At 33.1% G+C, this 22,399-nt stretch overlaps 1 protein-coding gene across 2 annotated transcripts in view; it reads right to left on the minus strand.

The window, feature by feature from the left end:
• Positions 1–22,399, minus strand: part of LOC129987961 (junctophilin-1-like) — a 137,632-nt gene that overhangs the window by 51,167 nt on the left and 64,066 nt on the right. For both annotated transcript variants that reach the window (XM_056095986.1, XM_056095985.1), the window contains exons 4-7: positions 11,678–11,955; positions 6,455–6,750; positions 5,093–5,311; positions 168–286 (exon numbers count right to left, since the gene is read on the minus strand). In XM_056095986.1, the coding sequence (XP_055951961.1) occupies positions 168–286; positions 5,093–5,311; positions 6,455–6,750; positions 11,678–11,955 (912 nt within the window). The remainder of the gene's footprint in view (positions 1–167; positions 287–5,092; positions 5,312–6,454; positions 6,751–11,677; positions 11,956–22,399) is intronic.

Here is a 22,399-nt window from a genome sequence, read left to right on the forward strand (position 1 = left end):
TAATATAAAAATGACAATCATTCGAATTGGATTACTTTTTTTTATAATATTCAGTTTATTATTTTTTTAAAAGCAGAATTTGCTGTCAAAACATCTTTTAAATATTGATATTATGGAATGCTTTTGCTTCAGTTTTATTTCTGTGAAAAAGAATCTTATTGACTCACCGGGCATCTTGATGTCCGGATCGAATTGTTTGGCGATTTGTCTGGCGATGGTGGCGTCCTCTTGAGCGTGCATGGCGGAGATGTCAGCCTGCTCGGCTTTGCCTCGAGCCGTCGCCGTCCTGGGAAAACAGAACTCATTAAAAAACGGACCAGATTTGGAATTAATTGTTATATTCTACTTTATTATGCATATCTTACATTCTTGGAGAATTTGTATGAGACTAATAACTAATCACTTTCTTTTAATTTTTAAAATAAACTTAACTTTCCAGTTTAGAATGGTCTTAATGAAATTTCTTGGATAAATCCCAATAACGATATTATCCTCCTATTCTCTCTCATAAAAATTGTGGAAGATTTCAGGTAAGACCGTGAGCAATACGGCTGTTCAGATTTTTATTTTCAGAATTCCAAATATATTCTTTGTTGTGAAATAAACAAACCGAAATTTTTGATTCCGTAACTTTGACCCTTTCTCACATACGCTGCCGAAATATAAACAATGAGTGGGCAAGATGAAGAGACTTTTACGTTATTTGGAAGAGGAATTTTAAGAAGTATATTTAGTGGAATTAAATGTGATAATTATTGGAGAAGATGAACAAACTCGGAAATTCACAAATTATATAAGGAACTAGATATTATTACATTTATAGCAAAATCAAGAATTAAAAGGTAGGTCACTGAATAAGATTGAAGGACAGTCGAGACACTAAAAAGATGTTTTTGGCTAAGCCATCTGATACTTGAAAAAGAAAGAGACCAAAACTACGGTAGATTGATTGCTTGGAAAATATTTGGAGAATATAAAGGTGACAAATTGAGAAACGAATAGAATTCGTGGAATATCAAGGCCCATTTGGAGCTATCGCACCAGAGAAGTAGAAAAAAGAAAGCTTTGCATGTCTTTTACATTCATTTTTTTTTGGAGCGGCTGAAACAAAAATTTGACACAGAATGAAAATTTTGTTTAAAAAATCATATGCCATTTTTTATTTATTTCAATCACTGCGTTTTTTAATTATAATATTTTCGTATGCGTGGATACATAGACTGACAGAATTGTTCAAATTCTTGCAAAGAACAATATTGCGAATATAAAATAAGAGAATATTGCGTATATAAAAGAAGAGAATATCACGCATGCTCAGAAACTCTGCCAAAATTCTAATTATTTTAAATAACGACATATTTGCTCAAAAAGCTTTGTACTACCCTAACTTGAAAGCTAGAGATCGACAAATGTCATTTGGATGGCAGTGAATACCTGACAGAGTTATTTGCCACTATACAAAAAGGGCAACCATTGCATTTCGAAATCATTTTCCTGTCAACCTCTCCTGGGAACAGCTGTTTTCCCTTTGCCGGTCGATTGCTCCTCTAAAATGAACTCCTGGGAAGGTGTTTATTTCTTCTTTGAATGGGGGCTTTCACCGCCATTCATTCGTGCCAGCAGTAAAACGGAAGCACCCAACTGATATTAAGGACTATCCATTGGAAAATAAGATAAGAAATTTTCCCGTAGCCTTTTCGTTATTTGGCAAAGGTCGGTCGATTGTGTGATATAAAAAACAGCATCCAAACATTAATTTTCTTTTAGGATAGCTTAAATGCCTTCTGAATTCAATGTGCAGTTTTGTTCGATTATATCTATTAAGATTAATAGGTAGTTTTGAAGCAACGGGATGGCTACTTTTTAGCGATATTGCCATTTCGAAATGTAGTTTAATGGCGATGATTGAACAAGCTGCTCCAACCTGCCATTTCCTTAATATATTCTGCTTAAGATTCATCTGGATAATTCCTTTCCCCTGACTCTCCCGCATGACTATATGAAAGGAAATCCGTCTGACCTTATACTTATGAATTATCCCTGAATAAGGATCCATGAATCCATAAGGATTCAATTTTTTTATGGATTCCAATTCAAATTCAAAAATCTATCCTGATTTCCTATTTTCCCTATTTCAAAGAGTCAATTTTTTCAAGGATTCAAGGATTTCAAGAATTCACTTTAAGAATTCAATCAATGGATTTAAGGATAAGGAAATTCCATAAAGGTTCATGAATCCTTATATATGAAGGCATAGTTAAGGAAAGGTCTACATCATGACTATATAATTCCTTTCCCCTGGATCTAATTCCAAAGGGATTAAGATATTTCTGCTTAATATTTAAATAATGAATGCAAGTAGAGGTATTGCCATTTCGAATTGTAGTTTAAAGGCGATAATTGAACAAGCTACTCCAGTTAGTCGAATTTTATGTAAGTCACGCAATATGAGGACATTCCACGAACAACGGCAAATAAAATATGTACTAGGATCTTCGATTGAATCGAGTCTCGAATCGACAATCATTTGAAATCAAAACTAAGAATCTAAAACCATACAACTAAGGCCTATTTGAAATGATATGATCTGTTTTGTTGCAAAGAATTCATTTTTAAAAGTTGATGATTAAAGTACATTTTAAAATAATCATTAAAAGAATTTATCCATCATTTTGCGAGTTTTTGAAAATCTAATTAATTAAACCTATATATGTTGAAGTGGTTAATCATTTTTATTTTATGTAATTGATGAAATTTTATTATTATAAACTTCTGTTAAATTTTGCTTCTAAAAATACTTAGCAGTATTTCAGTTAAAGAGAATTTTTGATTTAAATTATATTTGGAAGTTTAGTTGTTTCATACAAAAAAAACTTATTCTTAAAGATTGGAGGAGAAGATATACAATAATTAGTGGTCGATTAAATTTTAGTTAATTTTGTACAGATGCAGTTAACCGATATCGTCGATTTTTAGTTGCGTTCCTTAAAATAAGAGGAAACTTACTGCATGAGATGCGCCGTAAGTTTAGTTTTAGTTTCAGTTTAGTTATATTAACATCCCATTTTAAAGCAACACTAGGGCTATTTTGAACCGCTGTCAGATGACGAGAACGACACCTGAGCTGGCACCCACCCACTCCACACCACACTAGCGGGTGGTGCGCCGTAAGGTTTTAAGGTCGTGAAACACATTTTTGGCATAATGTTTGTCCGCCCGTCCTCTGTACGTCTGTGATAAAAAGTAACTCAAAAACGCTTTCAGCTGGACAGATGACATTTTGTATATCAAATTTGCACAAATTTGGAGATTTCTATCAAAAATCGAGAGATATCCATTCAGAGTAAATCTGCCCGCCTAGCTTTTCGAATGTAACTTAACACGATAATGGCAAAAGGAAGAGAGCTAGATGATTAAAGTTTGGTGCATAGATTTAAGATTTAAAGTGCAGATATCTGTCAAAGTTAGAATCTAATCAGTCTAGGGATTGACTTTCTTTCGGTATATTCTTTCATAACCATATGAATGTGATAACTCAAAATCGTAATGACTGAAATATATCAATGGGTTAGTGATTTTGGGACTGCTCCAAGTCGTATTTTGGTCTCATTCATTTTGGAAAAATGCGTCTAAAACTCAAACTCGCTTTTGGATACTATTAATTGTATGCCAGTGACTAATCACCAGGAGAGATTCAGTAAAAATGCTAAATTCATGCCCTAGATCAATATTTCATAACTATTGTTCGTCAATGCCATACAAAGCCTTTGCGGCTTTACTCAAGGTCAAAAGTTTATGCGGAATCAGGAGGATAAAACCTCTATTAATGAGAATGCTAGAAAGTTTCGGGGAGATCATTTCCGCTGGTTTGGTGATAGAATCAACAATTAAATCAATTTTGGAATCCTTTCAACTTTTAATGAGAAGAAAATGGGTATGCTATACAACCACAATACAATAGAGCAAGCTAGATATTAAATGACTTGAATTACTGTTAGACACTGAAGGTGTGGCAAACATCTCATTTCAAAGACCCAGGAATGACAAGGAGTGGAATGTACTCACAGGAAGTGACTCGGGATAATACACATTTTACACAATTGTAGTGAAAGTGTGCAATTTTTTTGCACTAGCAGATGCATTAAAAGAAATTCACCGATAATGAAAAAACAATAAATTAAGAAATCGGATCATAAAAAGAAATAAATTTTACGGAAGAATTGCATTTATTACCTGTGTTTGATGCTTCGCGAACTTACCAATAGCCCTGTTTCATTTTTGTTACTTTTAAATTAAGGAAACCCTAATAATCCTCAAACAGCAATGCTGGCATATTTTCCATTTTGGCGATAACACTCATCCTTAAAAAAAGATTATTTATAATATGATGATATATCTTCAAGATTTTATGTTGTTTTTGTCCGTGATTCCGTTAACAGCAAAATATTCATTTTTATGTGCACAAAATATACAGCCTGTAGAGTTGCGCTTTGGAAAAAAGTTAAAATTGAAGATTTGAACATCTCACTTGCCTTCCTACTGTTTCAAGCTCTCGCAACCAAGCATCTTTATTCATGTCCTTAAATATTTTGATATTTGTTAACTGTAACCTCACAACACCCAGGGAATAAGAGACTTCGTGGCTATATCCTACACTGTTTACATTCTAGTTCAATACCCATTTTTTTTTTAAACTAAAACAAACGATTTCCTGGAATTTCAACTTCTATCCACTTGGTACAAGTTTCACAGAATTCATTTATTGTTATAATAATATATCATCCTGGATCATTAAAATTTTCACCACTTTCTCCGATTGCTGAGAACATTCTCTTTTTTCTTCGGCCTGTCTATAGTAAGGTTAGGTAAGGATAGATCTGGATGGCCTTTGATTGACTGACTGAATGGTTTTCAATTAAAAACAGTTGTTGATTAAATGTCATGAAATCTAAATATAAGATAAAAGGAAGCGTCTTTCTTAGTTTCTATCACGGATTTCCAGAATGTCATAAGAATAGGCAAGAATTCTACAAAAAGTACATTCATTAATAAATCCACAGACCATCCCCTGTGCAAAAAATAGGATACTTACCTAGAGATGGCGATGTCGGCCTTTTGCAGGGCGATCTGGGATGCCCTGGCAGCTGCGTTGACGGCGGCGTCTATGCGCTCCTTAAATTTTGTCGAACGTAGCATGAACAGATGTTTCTTTTTGCCTGAAGAGACCAGCACATTGTTCTTGTACTTGCCCTCCTCTCGGGTGCCATCTCGTAGCGTGGTCACGCCATACCCGTACTTCTTGTTGTTGTACCTGTGCGGAAAAAAGGACAAGTAACACTACTGGCACTATATCACCATTGGCAGAAATGCAAATCTTGTATCACAGAATCATAGAATTTACTAACTATTGATCAATTCCTACAAAATAAATGCTATTCTTCAAAAGTTCACTTTATTGAAAGATATTTGGATACAACAAATCTTTAAATGAAGACTACTCAAATTTCTCCTATTCTAAACTAACCAAAGGCTGCTCAAATGCTTTCTAGCTTAATAAACTGAACAATCTATCCAAATAAAAATTTCTGCTTTCAAATTTTATGATGCAATAAATATTTGATTATTCCGGTACAAAAATGTTCGAGTGAACTTTTTACAGTTAACTGAATGTCCAGGTCAACAACAACCCTAAACTAATTTAAATAATATTCGGAAATAATTTACTTATCTGTGGTCAGTTACGAAACCACCTTCAAATATAATCATCCAGGTGTGATTATTCTGTATGCGATGAAATCGCTTCTGCGAAAATGGGATGTTTCATAGCCAATTTAATCCGTTTTAAAGCAACATCCTGTTTAAAAGCAACACTACGGCTATTTTGGGACGGACCTCGTAATTTTGTACCACGATCAGATGATGAGGATGACTTATGAGTTGGCACCCCCTCTCTAAACATCCACACCACACCAGCGGGAAGACTTCATAGCCAAAGAAGATAAGTTATTGGTTCATTCATCCATTCCTCCAGACCAAAATACGTAAAGAGTCACAATTCAGGCTGCATCTTGACTCGCTAGTTTCCCTTACTTTATGTCCCATTAAATATGACTTACTTTATCCAGAGCACAATTTTAAACGGCCTCCTTTAGAAGATGAAGTGAGTAAAGACAAAATCATTGGTTTTTTCACATAAAGTTCACTTTTTGAAGAAGTAACTTCAGATTTGAATACTGCAATTTGTATTAACATCCCATTTTGAAATTATGTTCTTCGAATTGTACTTGATTTTTAACAATGCTCACATGACAACTCATGAATCAACAAATTTACATTCCACATCTGTGGTATTCATTTTAGATGGATACCAGATACGGCAGACCCATATATCTTTTTTGGAATAAGTTTTGACTCGCTTTTGTTAGATGGACGATTGATGACGAAAAATACTCACCACTCCCCTTCGTACTTGAGTCCGTCCGACCTCTCAGCAATGCCGAACCCGCAGCGCCTGTCATTCTTCCACTCACCCAAGTAGGTCTCAGTGACGGCGGTGTCGCAGAGTTCGTCCTGTGACACGAAACTCACGTTACTATCCGTGTGCAGAGAACCACCACCTTGGCTGTGTGCCACCCCGGATTGACTCGACTCGGAACTCGCGGAACTTAGATTCGAGCCCGAGCTTCGGATCGAGCTCACCCCGCGGCGGTCAATATCTCCAGTACTGCGCTGCTTCTTGATCTTCAGGCCCTGCGAAGAGGAAAAGAAAGGAGGTTAGACATAACAATGAAAATTAGTTTTACCATCTGCCATCAGCAAAAGTAGAGATGACAGATGTTAAGATTGACGATTTCTGCCATCTACAACAGTACAGATGGTACATGGTAAGATTGATGATTTCTGCCATCTGCAACACTGAAATCTTTGCTATGGTGAATAAAGAGAGTACCTTCAAACTTTCAAGACCATTTATAAATATAGCTATTTTTTCAATAATCGCTGAAAGATCCTTATCAGAAATTAAGCGTACTTGTTCTCAAAATATATCAGGAATTCCTTCATATAAAAGAGAAATATGTCAAGTAACAGATCATCCATTGTCTATGCATTGTAAACATGCGCAAAATTTCAGAAGTGCAGAATCACAATATATAAAGAAGTTTGTATTTGTAGATATTTCGTGATGTAGTATATTCTGATGTGTAGATATTTCGTGATCTATCAATTTATATTAGATACTCCATTCACCTGATCAAAGCCTATGTGCTATGGAGAGAATACAGACTCAGAGAACCAAGAAATTGGATATCTCTCTTGATGTCCAAGAACTCTTAAAAATTCCTGTCACTAAATCTTCTATTAAGGACAATTTGTCAAAATCTCATTTTTAGTTCTTTCTTAATGTAAAAAGTTAAAAGCATATTTTAATATTAATATGTTATTTTTAATGTTACACAATTGAATATGTAATGTCAAAAATGTAAGGTCTTTTTCTTGGACCAATATGCGTTCTCTCTCGAGGATCCTTTGTTGTTTACAAGTATCCAATATCATCAAGTGTCGCTTGTTCCTTTGTGCTAGGAGGGGCTGCTCTTCAGCGGTTCCATTAAGTTTCTCTTATGACCTCTGATTAAGTCTCTGATCTTGCATTTCTCTAAACATATGTTTCATATCTTAATATTGTTTTTTGTGTATTTTTCATTTTCCTCATGTTTGCAACAGGCATAATAATCATACATTTGGTGTCATTTCACCAAGCGATTTCTCTTGAATCATTAACCGACAAAAACAGAAACAAGTGGTTTTGGAATAAGGATGACTTTTGTTACTAGATTCGCTTTAAGTCAAGCAAGCCCCTGTAGCACGCATACATAACCTTTCCATTTGTATCTCTTTTATGCAAAATATTTATATCAGTTATTCTCATAAGTTCTTATAATTTGTAGGATGTCTTTTAAATCACTATCCATGAATTTTATGGGAGGAATTCCGTCGGCAACAGAAGAGTAGTTTAATTATATTAATGTCCCATTTTAAAGCAACACTAGGGATATTTTGGGACGAACCTCGTAATTTTGAATCACGGTAAGATGACGAGGATGGAACCTGATATGGCCAGTCTCTCTCCAAACTTCCGCACCACACTAGTGGGAGTAAGTTTAGCCCCAACGGATTTAACGTGCACAAATTCGCTTACACGACGGTTCTTCGGTGTAATCGGGCCTCGAACTTGAAACCTTTTGGTACCGAAGTCGAGACCTTACCACCAAGCCACCGCGGTTCCCGAGTTAAAGAATATGCAATATGTAAAGAAATGTGTAGGAGCTGATTATTGCGACTTCACATTAAACAAAATGAAAATGTATTCCAGAAAACTCCACTAATAGATAATGATATATTGCTCATTGAAGCTATCTGAATGATTACAAATGCTGCATTGCATGGAAAATAATCGAGGAAAAAATTACCACTTAGAGAAACTATCATATCCCTTGTAATAATTCATTTTATTGGTCAGTTCTTCACTTTTTCTCTTTAATTTTTAAAGGTATATCTAGAACTTTGAAAGAATTTTTCAGAAGATTTGGTATACGTTTAGCAAGAATTTTCCATGATTTCCTGCAAATTTGCTTCTGAAATATCTACAAATAAGAAAACTATGGTTTCAAATATCTCCGCGGTTGTAAGAAGATTTAAAGACTACGGTTTAGCAATAAATCATTGATGGCCAGCAAGTGGGTCAAAATGTAGCATGAGGATCGGAGAGGATTATTGAAAGAGGATTTCTGTGCAAAAATATGCTCTTCCAAAGAAAAAAAAGGCAATTCAGAAACTTCTCTCCCACTAATGGGATCAAAAGGAGACAAAGATGTTGATACCCTTTAATCTAGCGGAAAATGTACCTTTTTTTTAGATAATACTATCCCCGAAGGAATGACACTTAATGCTGCAGATTATCTGCTGTAAATTGCTTGAAAGTAAAGTACTTTGAAACTTTGTAACTCTCCAAGGATTTCCGGAATAAAATGCCAAAAATATAAGACAGATCAGAAATTAGATATTATTATTAGAACAGAAATTAGATTATGAATAAGTCTTTTAATTTTGAAAGCTAGGCATTATCGCTTCTTGAATGGACAGTAGCGTTAAGATATAATTAAAATCTTTTACAAAGCATAAGAATTTTGCATTGAAAGGTATTATTCTTAATGACTTTTTTTTGGGGTGGGGAGGAAAACAATGAAAGCAGTGCTTTCATTGTTTTCATTCCTAGTAAGTGATTTAGCTAGTTTAATTTCTAATGTTTTAGTTTCTTAGTATAATAAACCTGTGACAGTAAATCAGCCTTTTGGATGAAAATTTCAAATTCTGCTTCTTATTTTTTAAAAAAAGAAGATTTAGACAAAATTTACAAATTTTGTGTAACATTAATGACATCAACTTAAGAGACGTCCTAATTGCATTGTAAGTGCAGCTGCGCTTGCTATAAAAACTTTGAATTATTATGCTTGTGATGTATTATTTTAAAGAGTCGGTGAAAGACATGAATAGAAGTTAAAATTTAAGTTAGCGTGGAACATTTGATACTTAATTGATTTTAACTCTTAAAATACAAGATGGTAAAAGACTGCTACTTCTTAAAATGCAGAGTAATCTTAAAGCTTTTTTCCACTTTTCAGGGTTTTACCGTAACTTATTCCAGGTACTAAATCTCACATCGCAGCTCGATTAATGGACTAATTCCATATGATGTCATAATCGTGGGGAAAACATTCCACGCCATCTAATTGACTTTGCCTTTCACTGAGTCAGGGATTTTTTCTTTCTGGCCAGAGAATCATTGGATTTCCCTTTTTTTGGGGGAAATCCCATTTGAGGTGAGGCGTATTCATGCACGGGATAACAAGAAATGACTCCATTGATTTATAAGTTTATGAAATTTCTTGATGATTGCCAATTTCGTAATATTACAGATTTGTTGAATTAAAAAACTCCCAGCCTCTTATTGTAGAAAGTAAAAAGAAATCCCGTTTTTTTTTATCCTTGTTTTATCACCACCTGCTCTATTCATTTCTTAAAATGTGTATCTTTTACAAAATTGGGTTGCAGTGTCTGTCTTCTATATTAGAATATAATCAAGATGCTATACGAAGATAAACTCATTTTACGTTAGCATTTGAGAAGGTTATTTTAACACCTTCTTCCAGATGCCATAAAATATACATTACCATCCAAGTTTGTGGGCCTTCGATTTAAAAATATGGGATTGTAAAAAGGGGTACAAAGATCGACTTGCATTATAAAGTCAAGGCAGATAGTTTTTGGTATTCTATCCACTAGTCATCCGAAATTGTTTATAACGTTAATAAGTATATGAGAGTCATAATGTATGCATTTTTATTTTCAGAAACAAAATTGCATCTAAGGCTTGCTTTTCATCCTAGAAATGTAAAACGTTTGTAAAAACAAATCAGCATTTTTCGCATCCTAGTAACCCATTTCACACCTTACGCACTTTGGATAGTTAAAGTCGATGGGATTTAGGAATAAATGAAGAAATGCAGATAGCATTTACATTGTTACAATCTGTTTCAAAATTTGAATTTATCAGCAAATAACCAGATTTTTTTGGTGGTAATTCAATACCAACAATTGTTTACTAATTGCCTTTAATTTCAAGATATAGAAATAATCTATTGTAAGCATTAATCATCCTGTTGATGCACTATCTACCAATAAGTAATCGGACACCTGTGATAACAGAGATAAACAGAATTAAACAGATCATATTGAATAGTTGGTAGAGACACCACTTGAGGCAATTACAGCCTTAACCTTGAGGAACATGCTTTCTACAAGTGTTTCGATTATGGACAGTGGTATTTTCTTTCACTCGGATAGGAGAAGACATTCAAGTTCTTTCCGCTTCCTTGCGGATAGTATTTATTGAAATAACAGTCCCAGATGCTTCTGGGAACTCCTGGAGTATGTGGGCCATCGGTTTGGCGTGGTTTTTCCCAATTACTTTGGACATCACTCGTTGATCTGTATTTTTTAGTTTCGTGGTTATGCCGGGTCAAAGCACATTCTGATAATCACCACTCACCTTCCATTTCTTAATCACGAAAGTCATTGTCAATTTCGGAATGTTTAACTCCCTAGATATGTCTCTTAAAGATTGGCCATTTCTATGATACCCAACAATGACGCCTTTCTCAGTGTCAGACAGCTCTGAATTTCGTTCCATCTTGCATTCGACTAATGCTAGTGCTGTTTCCTACACTATATTTAAGTGCAGAAGGAGTGACGCAGATCAGGACCTCAGATGTTCTCATTTGCAAGGGTGTCCAACTGCTTATTGGTAGCTAGTGTTGTTACGGTCTGTTTCATAATAATCTGCCTAAGAGACATTAGCTAGATTTATTTTAATTTCTGAAAGTCTATATAATTTAGGATAATTTAGGATAGATAAGTACAATCATTCTAGATTAATTACATACCTTATCTTTCGAGGACTTAAAAATGGCGGAGAAGTTTTTTCTTTTCTCTCAGTTAAAATCCCCGTGATATTTCATCCATCAGAATTAGTAAAACAAACCTGACTGTTGTTTCTTAAGCCTGCCATTCATAAAAAGTTAACGGTTGAAAAAAAAAAAAAAAAAAAGCAGGCTCTCACCTGCAGGATGGACTTTTTGAGGTTGGTGGACTTCTCGACGAGGGATCTCCTCCGTGCGGGCGGCTCATCGCTACGAGACTTGAGCACGAATCCGCCCCGGAAGTCGTCAATCTTTCGGTCTCGATCGCTGGCGGGGTCCGCCTGTTCGCTCGCCGGGATCGACGACAGGGAGCCCCGGACGCTCTTCGGACGGTAATGAGAGGCCAGTCCAAAGGTGGCACTCGTCCGCACGCCGTACCCGTGTCGCATGCCTCGCATCCACTGGCCCTGGAAGGTGCCTGGAAGGAGAAGAGAGCATTTTAACTATTTGCTGAGAAAACGAAAATGAATTCATTGATAAGAAGACATGACACCATAAAATGACTCGTATCTAGATCTTTTGGTAAGAAGACAGTCGGTTATTCAAAGCATATAATCTAATACAATGAATTAGTCTTTAACAACATTACAGTAAGTTGTTATAGGTTTTATCAGCTAATCATTTAAACCAAAATCTGGTTGAAAAATATGTAATTTACGAACAAATTGCTCGTTGCATTGGGGTTGGCTACTGGAGGATTTGCTAGCTTCCCACTAACGACCTAAATATGCAGAAGTTAAAGTCAAACATTTACCTCAAGTATTATATAGGGGCTTCAGGTCAAAAGAAGATACAGCACTTTTCCTTTATAATGAGTCTTCTAACATTCAAGAATTGGTAGGCGAACCTCCCCAGTAATTTCTTTGCTAATTTTTAAGGGGTATTGTTTTTTCTTATCATTATATGTAGATTTTATTCCCCGTTAAGATCTGCTTATATAAACTCGCTCCTCAGCGTTTCGATAACAGTTGTTTCAAAGAAAGCTTTTAATATGTTAATTCTGCTTAAATTGCTCTTTTCTTAGCACAATCTACTTTCAAACCATATGACTGGCGTATCATGTTCATCATTGGCTCTTGCGCCGTTAGACTAAAATCAACCAACCAATATTTATAATAAGTCTTTTAACCCTGGACTTGACTAAATGTAAGTGAAATGTAAGTATCAAACAATTAACTGGATGTTTAAAAGAACCACGTAGTTATAGCCAAAACAACACTGGTACAAGCATAACATTTCTGTGGTTCTTTGATATTGATGACAATTTGAAAGCTTGTTTCCAAAGGTATGAAAATAGTAGAAGTATCACCAATTCTCCTGATGGGAGCGAAAGCGATAATTTCAAGCCATAGAGAAGTTTCTTGCTTGGAAATATTTTGCAACATTTGACACGGAATGCCAAGAATATTCGTTTCATTCGCTGTCGAATAAATACCCTTTATCTTTTATATCATATTGTAATAGCTGGAATTAAAGGGTCAATTAGATAAATTCCGAACACCAGTAAATAACTAGCGGAAGTGGTCTCCCGAAACCTTCTCACATATTTTCTAATAAAAGTGTTTACTCCTCTTCTCTCCAGCATAAAATTACGAATTTAAGTTAAGGCCGTGAATGGCTTGTTTCACATTGGCGAACAACAATTATAAGCTATTGATCTTTGGCGAGAATCAAACATTTTTACTATAATTATCATGAAATATTTGGAGGATATTTTTAGGGAGATAAATCCTTTGCCGTGTCACACATGCACCCAAAAATCTAACAAGTATTTTACACTAATTGAAATCAAATTTCACCTGATCAATTGAAATCAAATTTTTGCATAGAATATTGTCACAAGATCACATACCAAATTTCATATATTTAAGTCAATACGTTTTGTAGTTATCAAGTTTACATGCATGCAAAACCCCGGGAAGCACCTCGAAATGAGGATGAGATGCTTCTGGTATGGTGGTTGGATCTCGACACCCTGGAGGGTACACAAAAAGGTGGGGTATCTGGCTCCTCCCATCGATGACGGGACGTACTTCCTCCGGAAAGGGTCGTACCGTGGCCGGTGAGGGCCCTTAGGACTCAACCACAGTTCCCGCCAGTGTTGCTGTTGCGGCGGTCCGGTTATTTAGTATTATTTATCCGTGTATCTTCGGGAGGGTTGGAGAGTCAGTGATATGACTTACATGAATTCAAAAATACAGACTGAGAGATGGTCAATCCTTTAATTTTGATACGGATCTACATTTTAGATTCTACATCTGTATATCAAATTACATCAATGTTCTAATAAACATCAACTTTATGTTTGACTTGATAGTTATATCTGACAGCCGGAGAGATAGAATTTCTGTGGATAAATTTCATTTAAAATTTGATAGTAATAAAAAAATTTATTGTAGATATCATAATCAATTTGCATTTGTCTAGCTCAAAGAGTTTATGAATAATTGTATTCGTAGGTATATAGATGGAATTCTTTTACAATTATCAATACTTTCATTTTTATGCTATGCATACGAAAAAGTAAAAAAAAAAAAAAAAAAAAAAAAAATCGGTTTTGTTAAATTCTTTTAGAGATTCTTAAAAAAACAAGGTCTTTCTCTTCAAACTATCAATAAATTTGGCACTTCTTCAGATATTCTGCGACTTCCACATTGTTAAAAACAAATTGGACGTAACGCTAATGAGAAGACTATAAAAGTTTGAAATTCTTCAATTGTTTATGCTGGCTGTAATTATTAAGTTCCTGAACCATTAAGTTCCAGTCCTCTTACATTTAAATAGCCGTTCCAGAAATAATTAATATTTAATCAGGGGAAAAATGCGAAAAAAGTTGTGGAAATAAAGAAGTGTAATATTTTAAATTGTCTCTTGTAAGTTTAAAATATATATAAAATAAATCCTTTAATTATATGTATAATTAAAAGATCAGGACAGAAGATTTGTAGTAGAATTTCAGCAGCACAATTGTGATATGCTGAGATTATAAAACTATGTTACTATAGAAACGGGAATAACTAGATATCTCAAAAAGTATGATAAGAATATAATACATTTAAAGGTTAATTTACGAAGGAAAGAAAAGAATTCAAAGGTTCCAAAAGATTTCGTTTAATGTAAGAGCCATTACAATTTTTAAAAATAAATTCTTATTTATTTTTTATTGTTTTTAATATACTTCCTTATTAGAAAAAGTTATAATTTCTTATCATTTGTATTTCTTAAAAGATTCCAGTTACTTTTTACATATTTAAGTCATTATATATATATATTTATTTAAGTTGCTGAGAAGCAACGTGTTATCAATGATTCTATTGGGAGTTGTACAACTCCAAATGCATTATATGGATATTGTAAGGATGCCTTTGTACACAGTTGTCAATGTAATAATTAAAATTAAATAATTAATAACAGACATTACGCAGATAAGACATTGAAATAATTGAATTATTAGTAATTAAATTTATTAATTAATGATTAAATTTATAAGAAATAATTAACTAAGAAATTTAAAAGAACGTAAATAAAAGGTAAATCATACATATTCCCCTAGTTAAGTATTTGTATTCAAACGATTTTTTTTTCCATAACTTTTCACCATTTGCAAATTAAAGATTAAGGGTTTCCATCTCAAAATAGGCATCAAATCTCAATCAAAACTCAATAATCAAACTATTAAAAAACAATCTATACTTTATTTGTCCATATACTATATTCATGCCTTTCTTTTATTCTATTGACTTAGACATGTAAATCCTCAAAAATACAAATTCCTTCAACATTTGCAGCATTCATATGGTGCATAAGTTTGAAGATAATTGGACTACGAACCAGATCAAAAGGATGCAATAAAACTGTTTATCACTTGATTAAGTCTTCAAACCGTTTCAAATAATTGCGGCAGTTTCAGTTTTTTTTTTTTTTTTTTTTTTCAGTTTTGATCTCCAGTAACCTCTGGCATTTTTCTTTCTAAGTAGACATATTGATTACATTTCGCCTACCAATTCCATCTAAAGAAAACAAAATTTTCCCTCTTTTATACCTTGATATCATTATGTGTTTTTTCTATCCCTAATTGTATAGATTGGAGCTTAATTCTTTCTCAGTGTCTTTGGTGAAAGAGGACCGACAATTACTTGAAACGACCGACTTGAAAGATTTCTTTTCTGTTAACCCAAAAGAAATGAATTTTCTTTCCAGGAAAGCACTCTCATGACAGCATAAAAGAATTACTGAGAAAATAGATAAGAAAGCGAGAAAAAAAAATATTGATTAACTCTTTGATGTATAAAATAACTTGAAGTAAGATTTTTTTAAGGTTAACTTTCGCCCTTCAAGTTAACGAGCACTAATGAGGGCATAGTTCGAAATTTGATCCTTGACTTGTGGATGATCATGATATCTGAATTGATAACCTAAGATATTATGCTTGTTTAAATTTAAATGTCTCGTTTATATTTAGCTAAAGTGACAAAACGTTCCTGATAATCTGAAAAAATATTTCTTTTTTTTTTTAGTATTAAAAAGTTCTCGAATTCGTTTCAAATTTGGGTTTAAGTTATTTAAGTTCGTAGATTAGTTTACCTATTCTAAAAATTGAGGAGTTTCAAAACAGCATGATTAACACCTTGAAAATGAAAATTCGATATTCTTTTTTGAAAATAGATTTAGAAAAATAGGTATAGTCAAGTTGAGAGTCAATTTTTCGTTGTTTTAATGCACATTTAAGCGCTAGAGAAGCATATATATAACAATTCAAGGAAATTACATACCAGTATATGATTATATTGTGTCTGCCAGTATGTTTGATAATTGAGAGACGTTTCTGTTAGCTAACAGAGAGTTATACGAAATGTAACGACAAGAAATAGTGATTTAAATCATTTTTCACTCGGTATTCATATCTGAACTCAGGAAATGGGCCATAGTTTCTCTGAAGTTGAGGGTTTTGAGGTTTTAATCTTTATATAAATGTATATGGGGGTTACAATTTATATATATTACAGAGTGTACGCATTATAGGACAAATGCCCTGTAATATACATAAGATACTGGGCTGTCAATACTAATTTCACATATTAGGGTTGCAATATTCCTGCCAACAACTTTGCAATTCAGGGCTTGAACCTCAACCACCATCACTTCTGAACTATGCAAAGATTCTCTGTAGGACTTGTGCTTAAGTATTTTTAAGAATCAAGGACCATATTGAGAATTCTTGATATTTGTACAGTATATAATCGTACTTGTCATTTGGGCATGACATCACCTGTCTTCTGATCACTGACTATTTGATGGATATCACATATGCTCTATATCACGCTTCAAATTAGATGAAATCATTCATGTGTAGCTCAAACTCATAAAAACGTGCGTTCTGTCTATCAAAAGCGAGTCCATAACAGTATGGACATACATGATAAGATTTCTGTATTCCTGGTTTATCAGTGACTAACTTTAGGTGCGTGCATCTCCTTTCTAATCTGATACATTCATATTATGCTCATGTTCTTATGTTAAACTTATTTGAATAGAATTAGGCACTTCTACACAAATGTCGGGATAACATAATACTGTTACAGGAGCATTCATTTGAGTTTGAAATTTAGCCAATCTCAATCTTCTTTCTAAACATGAGAGTATTCAGTTCAGGTCAGTCCAGTTATATTAACGTCCCGTTGTAAAGCAACACTAGGGCTATTTTGGGACGGACCTCGTAATTTTGAGCCGCGGTCAGATGACGAGGACGACACCTGAGCTGGCACCCCCTCTCCACGCCACACCACACCAGCGGGAGGACCTTTGGTATGACAGATTTAACGTGCAACAGACCTCCTTACACGACGGTTCTTCTGTGGAATCGGGTCTCGAACCTGAAACCCTACGGCTCACATGCCGAGACCTTACCACTAGGCCACCGCGGCCCTAAACAAACATGAGAGTATATAGCACAATCCAGAAGTTATCGAACAAAATAGTTGAAGATCACAAAATATAAAATAACAGCCAATATGAGGCTCATTAATTACAGTATATTTTTAAAATCTTTTTGAATCCGGGATTCAGCGTGTTTCCATATTTTACTCCCTAGTAAAATTAACATTGGACCTGTGTACTGGTTTTTCCGCCATTTTGTACAGTTGCACTTACTTATTCGAGAATGATGCTCTTTCATAAATGTCGGGATATTTTATAATTAATTCATCTGCATTTATAGCTCTGTTAAAATTTCAGATGAATTCCACTCGAGAATTCAGATATGAATGATATAGAATGCAGTCGGGAAGTCATGCAAATTGCTATTCAACCGAGAAATCTGACACTTTGGAATACATTCGAATTTAGAAAAAAATTCGGCACAAAAATGTAGTATTCATTATTCATAGCATATTTTCTAAAAACTCTTTAAATCACACTCCGGCATATTTCTGCAGAATTTTTCTTCCTTGTTAAAATTTTCTACCATATACACAACATTCTAACGTATATGCGAGTCTTTTTAACCTTTAAGTTTCTGTAAATGCACGAGATACACAGAAAAGTGATGTATTAAATTCACATAATGCTCTATGGTAAATTTAACTCGATTTAACCGTATGCTGTCATGTACTAGATTGAGATGACACGATTGTTCTCGGTACCTTAGATTCTTGATGGGTTCCAAAATTATACTGGTGGAGTTAAAAATGATAAGGCAAAATAAATAATTATCTTTAATTTTGCTGCCATGTTAGATAAATTGGATATTCCTTTTTCAAGAGTTAATAAACCAAACAACTTGATAAAATTCTGTTCTTTTCTGTAAAAATTTAATCTTTAAAATTGCCTGAAATCCCCGAAAAGTAGAAAAAAATTTGTGACAGACGAATAAGAAGCATTTTCAGAATGGCAACGGTAGGGTTAAACTGGAACTAAATAATTAAAATCTATTTTTAAAACACGCGGAAAACGATTAATAATGCAAACTCGTCTAGAAATAGGCCAGTTGTCCATTATAAACTAAAGTAGTTAAATGGGTGAAAGAATTTGCTTGAATAAATAGTGGAATATGTTTTGAGCAAATAATAGTTCGGCAGGATTCCATTGTCACGCAACTTTTCAGAAAATCGTTACAGTGTGTTAGGCTTAAATGTAACAATTTAAAAGGGTTACTACACAGTGCGGTTTCTAAATTTTTGAATAAAAAATTATACATTTTTCTACAACCATAGGAATAAAGATTTCTTATTAATACCAAAACTCAAAAAAGAAATCAGTGATGCATAATCAAATGAAAAAGAAATATTTAAAGTTTTGAAAATCAGATGAAGAATCTTGAAATTTAAGGGAAATATACGTTAAATGAATTAGAGAGGAAGTCTTTAAATGGTTATTTAAAAACTGTTTCAAGGATATATAACTATCGTATTTGGCGATTAGCTGAATCACCTGGAATAACGACTGTGTTTAGTTTCAATTGAATCTTTAATGACATTTAAATCTTTAATCAATTTAATGCATAAATGGATTTTCACAATTCTTTTGGCAAACGATAAGTTTGCCTAGTGAACACGATTCCCATGATCTCATAGTGCAATTATCTGGGTAATCTATCTCGAATTGCACGCTGTCTTTTTCAATAGTGGAATTTCACTTTCCGATTCCTCAAGTAAGTTGCACAGATAATGAGTAGTGTCTTACACCCTTAACTTGCAACAACGGAAGAGACTCACACGATAGAATACTGGATGAAACAATGAAAACAAGTTGATTTTGATTGCAACAAAATCATGCAATAAAAATAGGTGTGTTTTTTTTTAATTCCCAAAATTTAAGAAAAATTTTGCAAAGGAAATCAAGAAGACATTTTTTTAAATAGTGTAAAAATAAAAATCTAGAAGAAGAAGAAATCAAGAAGACATTTTTTTTAAATAGTGTAAAAATAAAATTATACTATAATATTTTTGAAAATTATAGATTTAAATCCTCGAAATTTCACTTAATTTTTAATTAAATAAAATTTTAAAATAATTGTTCTGAGGAGCATATTTTCACGTTCTGTGCTAAATTTTGTAGTTATAGAGGAATTAATATGATCTGTAAAGGGTTGATACACTTACACACTTTCTTTTATAAATATAGGTAACAACACGTAAGCTGAAACAAAGGACAAACTATTAGTTTTCTTTCTCCGATATGTTGTCCTGTTATCAAGCAATATGACAGCAATGACATGCCTTGACTCACTAGGTCACAAGGTAATGAGGCTTTTTCCTAGTGTAAGGTATATAAGATTGTTAGGCTTATTGGATGTTATTCTTTTTCATAATAAGTTGAGACTGCAGTGATTGAGACAGATTAGCTTCTTGTCAGCTCAAACAAGAGTTTCCATTTGTCGCTTTATTTTATTCTATTCATAATATTGTAAAGCGTGGGTCTTTCAGAAGAAGGAATTTTTAAAAATCAACAAACCTTTGAAAAAGGGTTTAATCCTTTGATTTTTTTATAGAAATATTTATATAACTGCCAGCGAAAGAGGTCTCCTCTGAACTTTCTCTCTTACTCTTTAATAAATATGTTATTTCCCTCTTCATACATAAAAGCACAGTTATGAATAATAAGTCTGTTCAGATTTTTATTTTCACACATGAGAGTTATGTCCTTACATGAGAGTTATGACATATACAAATATAATAAATCGATATTTGTATATTAACTTCAAGTCATTGGCCAATAATGGTCATGAAAGATCGTCTTTGGCATGGATCTATTGTTTTTACTGAATGTCGAAATACGATGCTTGGCAAATCTTAGGGATTAGTCTCTGATGTGCGGTTAACATGTAAATATCAGAAAATCAAATATATATCTTGAACGACATCTTTTCTGATTGTTTGAAATTAAATTTGACGTAAAACTACAATTGTAGTAATAACAATGCTTACCAAATGTCATTTTATTTAAGTCATTGAGTTTTTTAAAGTTTGAATGCATTCGAAATTGCAAACCGATAGATAGACAATCCTTTGAAGGATTTGGTTTAAAATTTTACACAAATCTATGCTCTAATCTGTATACCAAATATTATCGATCTAGCTCTTTATGTTTTGCAATTATCCTGTTCACTTCCACTCGGAAAGCCTGACAGATTTCCAGGGACTGGATTTCGAACAAAATAAGAAATAAATCTTCAAATTTGATGTAAAGACCAAAAATTTAAAAAAAATTGAGCTAGACATATAAATTTTGTCAAATTTTATTTGTCTCGCTCAAAGCGGTTTAGTCATAATTTTCGTAGAGAAGCTGTATAAAGACAGGTATAATTCTAAAAATATGTTCTTCGAACTCAAGAAAGCCTAAAACATGGATATTTGTCAAAATCTTGAGTTCGATTTTTTAATGAACATCCTAATTTCTATATTTCATTTATAAGAAAGTAAAATGAATAAAAAAAAAAGTTCAAAAAAAAAAAAAGAGAGAGAGAGAGAGAGAGAGAGAGAGAGAGAAGAAATTCTTTGAGAAAAAAACAAGACCATTGTTGTCTGCAAGATTAATTACTGAAAGAACGATTAAAATTGAAAAAAATGTAACAGAACCAAAGATTACAAAGAAAAATCGATAGTTTCTTTGAAAATTTATCATTACGGATAAAATGCCTTTTTCTTTCTTGGGCTTCCATATTTAATCTATTGTTAGTCATTGCTGCTATATGCAAAATATCATTAGTAGCAAGAGAAATTAGTTTTTTTAAAGATTTTATTTTAAATTCAATCATATTTTAAAAGAAATATGTTTATAAAATGTGCTGCATGAAAGAAACATACAATACGATAATGAGAAAGTTTTATCAGCGTTTTAAAACAGAAGTAATGGGAAAATTTTAAAATTATTTCAAAAACAGAAATTCTCTACCATTTTTTCAGATATTTATATAATAACTGTTGCCATTACCAATTTCATCAATAAACGTGAAACATGATTTTGGCTTCCATATTGACATAAATACGAATAAAAATAATTTTATCATGCTGACTGAATAAAGCAGTTTAATCAAAAGCGAAAATTATACCTCTTTGGTTGCCTTGAAAAGAAATTGCTCTATTTATTTTACTGAAAAGATCTATACATTTCTATATCATTAATAGATTTGCAATTATCAAAACAGGCTTATGTGATTAAATAAGCCTGTTTAGCTTATCTTAATAATAGAAGAATAATAGCAAAATCTTCAAGAGAATCAAATCTTTTGAAACTTTTGTTCATTCATTCAATGTTCTTGTGAACACAGAATAGGAGCTGATAATCACACAGCTGAAATCTTAATTGGTTATATGTAAAATACAAAAAGAAGACGTATTATAATCTTCAAAAATGGATTTTAATGAACTTCTACATTCTCTCTGAATTCCAAGGATACCATTTTTTTTAAAAAATAATTTTATCTGTTTTGCTTTGACGACGGCAGCTAAAATGGAAAGAGAATATGTGATTAACAAACCAAAAGTGCAGATCTTAGTTAAATTTTGGATGAAATTTGTCTTAAGGATATATCCTGTTCTTCGAATTGTATGCATGTACCGAAATTAACTCGAAAACAAATAAGCCAGATGCATGAAATGTGATCTATTATCTAATCACTAAATTTATAGCTACTATTACAGAAGTTTTGGACTACTTCTATCAAAGTGCAGACTGTTTGTCGGTTTGTCTATTTCTCTGTACGCGAATGTAATAGCCCATGAGTATAAAAACTAAAGATGAATTTAGCAAACAATTTTTTACACTGAAATTGTTATCCATTTGAGATTTTAATTCAAAATATTTAAAAATACAGAGTGATACTAAATCCATGGTACAAACTTGAAGTGAAGATACATAATATC

Source organism: Argiope bruennichi, chromosome 10 (genome assembly GCF_947563725.1).
Source record: "Argiope bruennichi chromosome 10, qqArgBrue1.1, whole genome shotgun sequence".
In the NCBI taxonomy this organism is placed as follows: domain Eukaryota; kingdom Metazoa; phylum Arthropoda; class Arachnida; order Araneae; family Araneidae; genus Argiope; species Argiope bruennichi.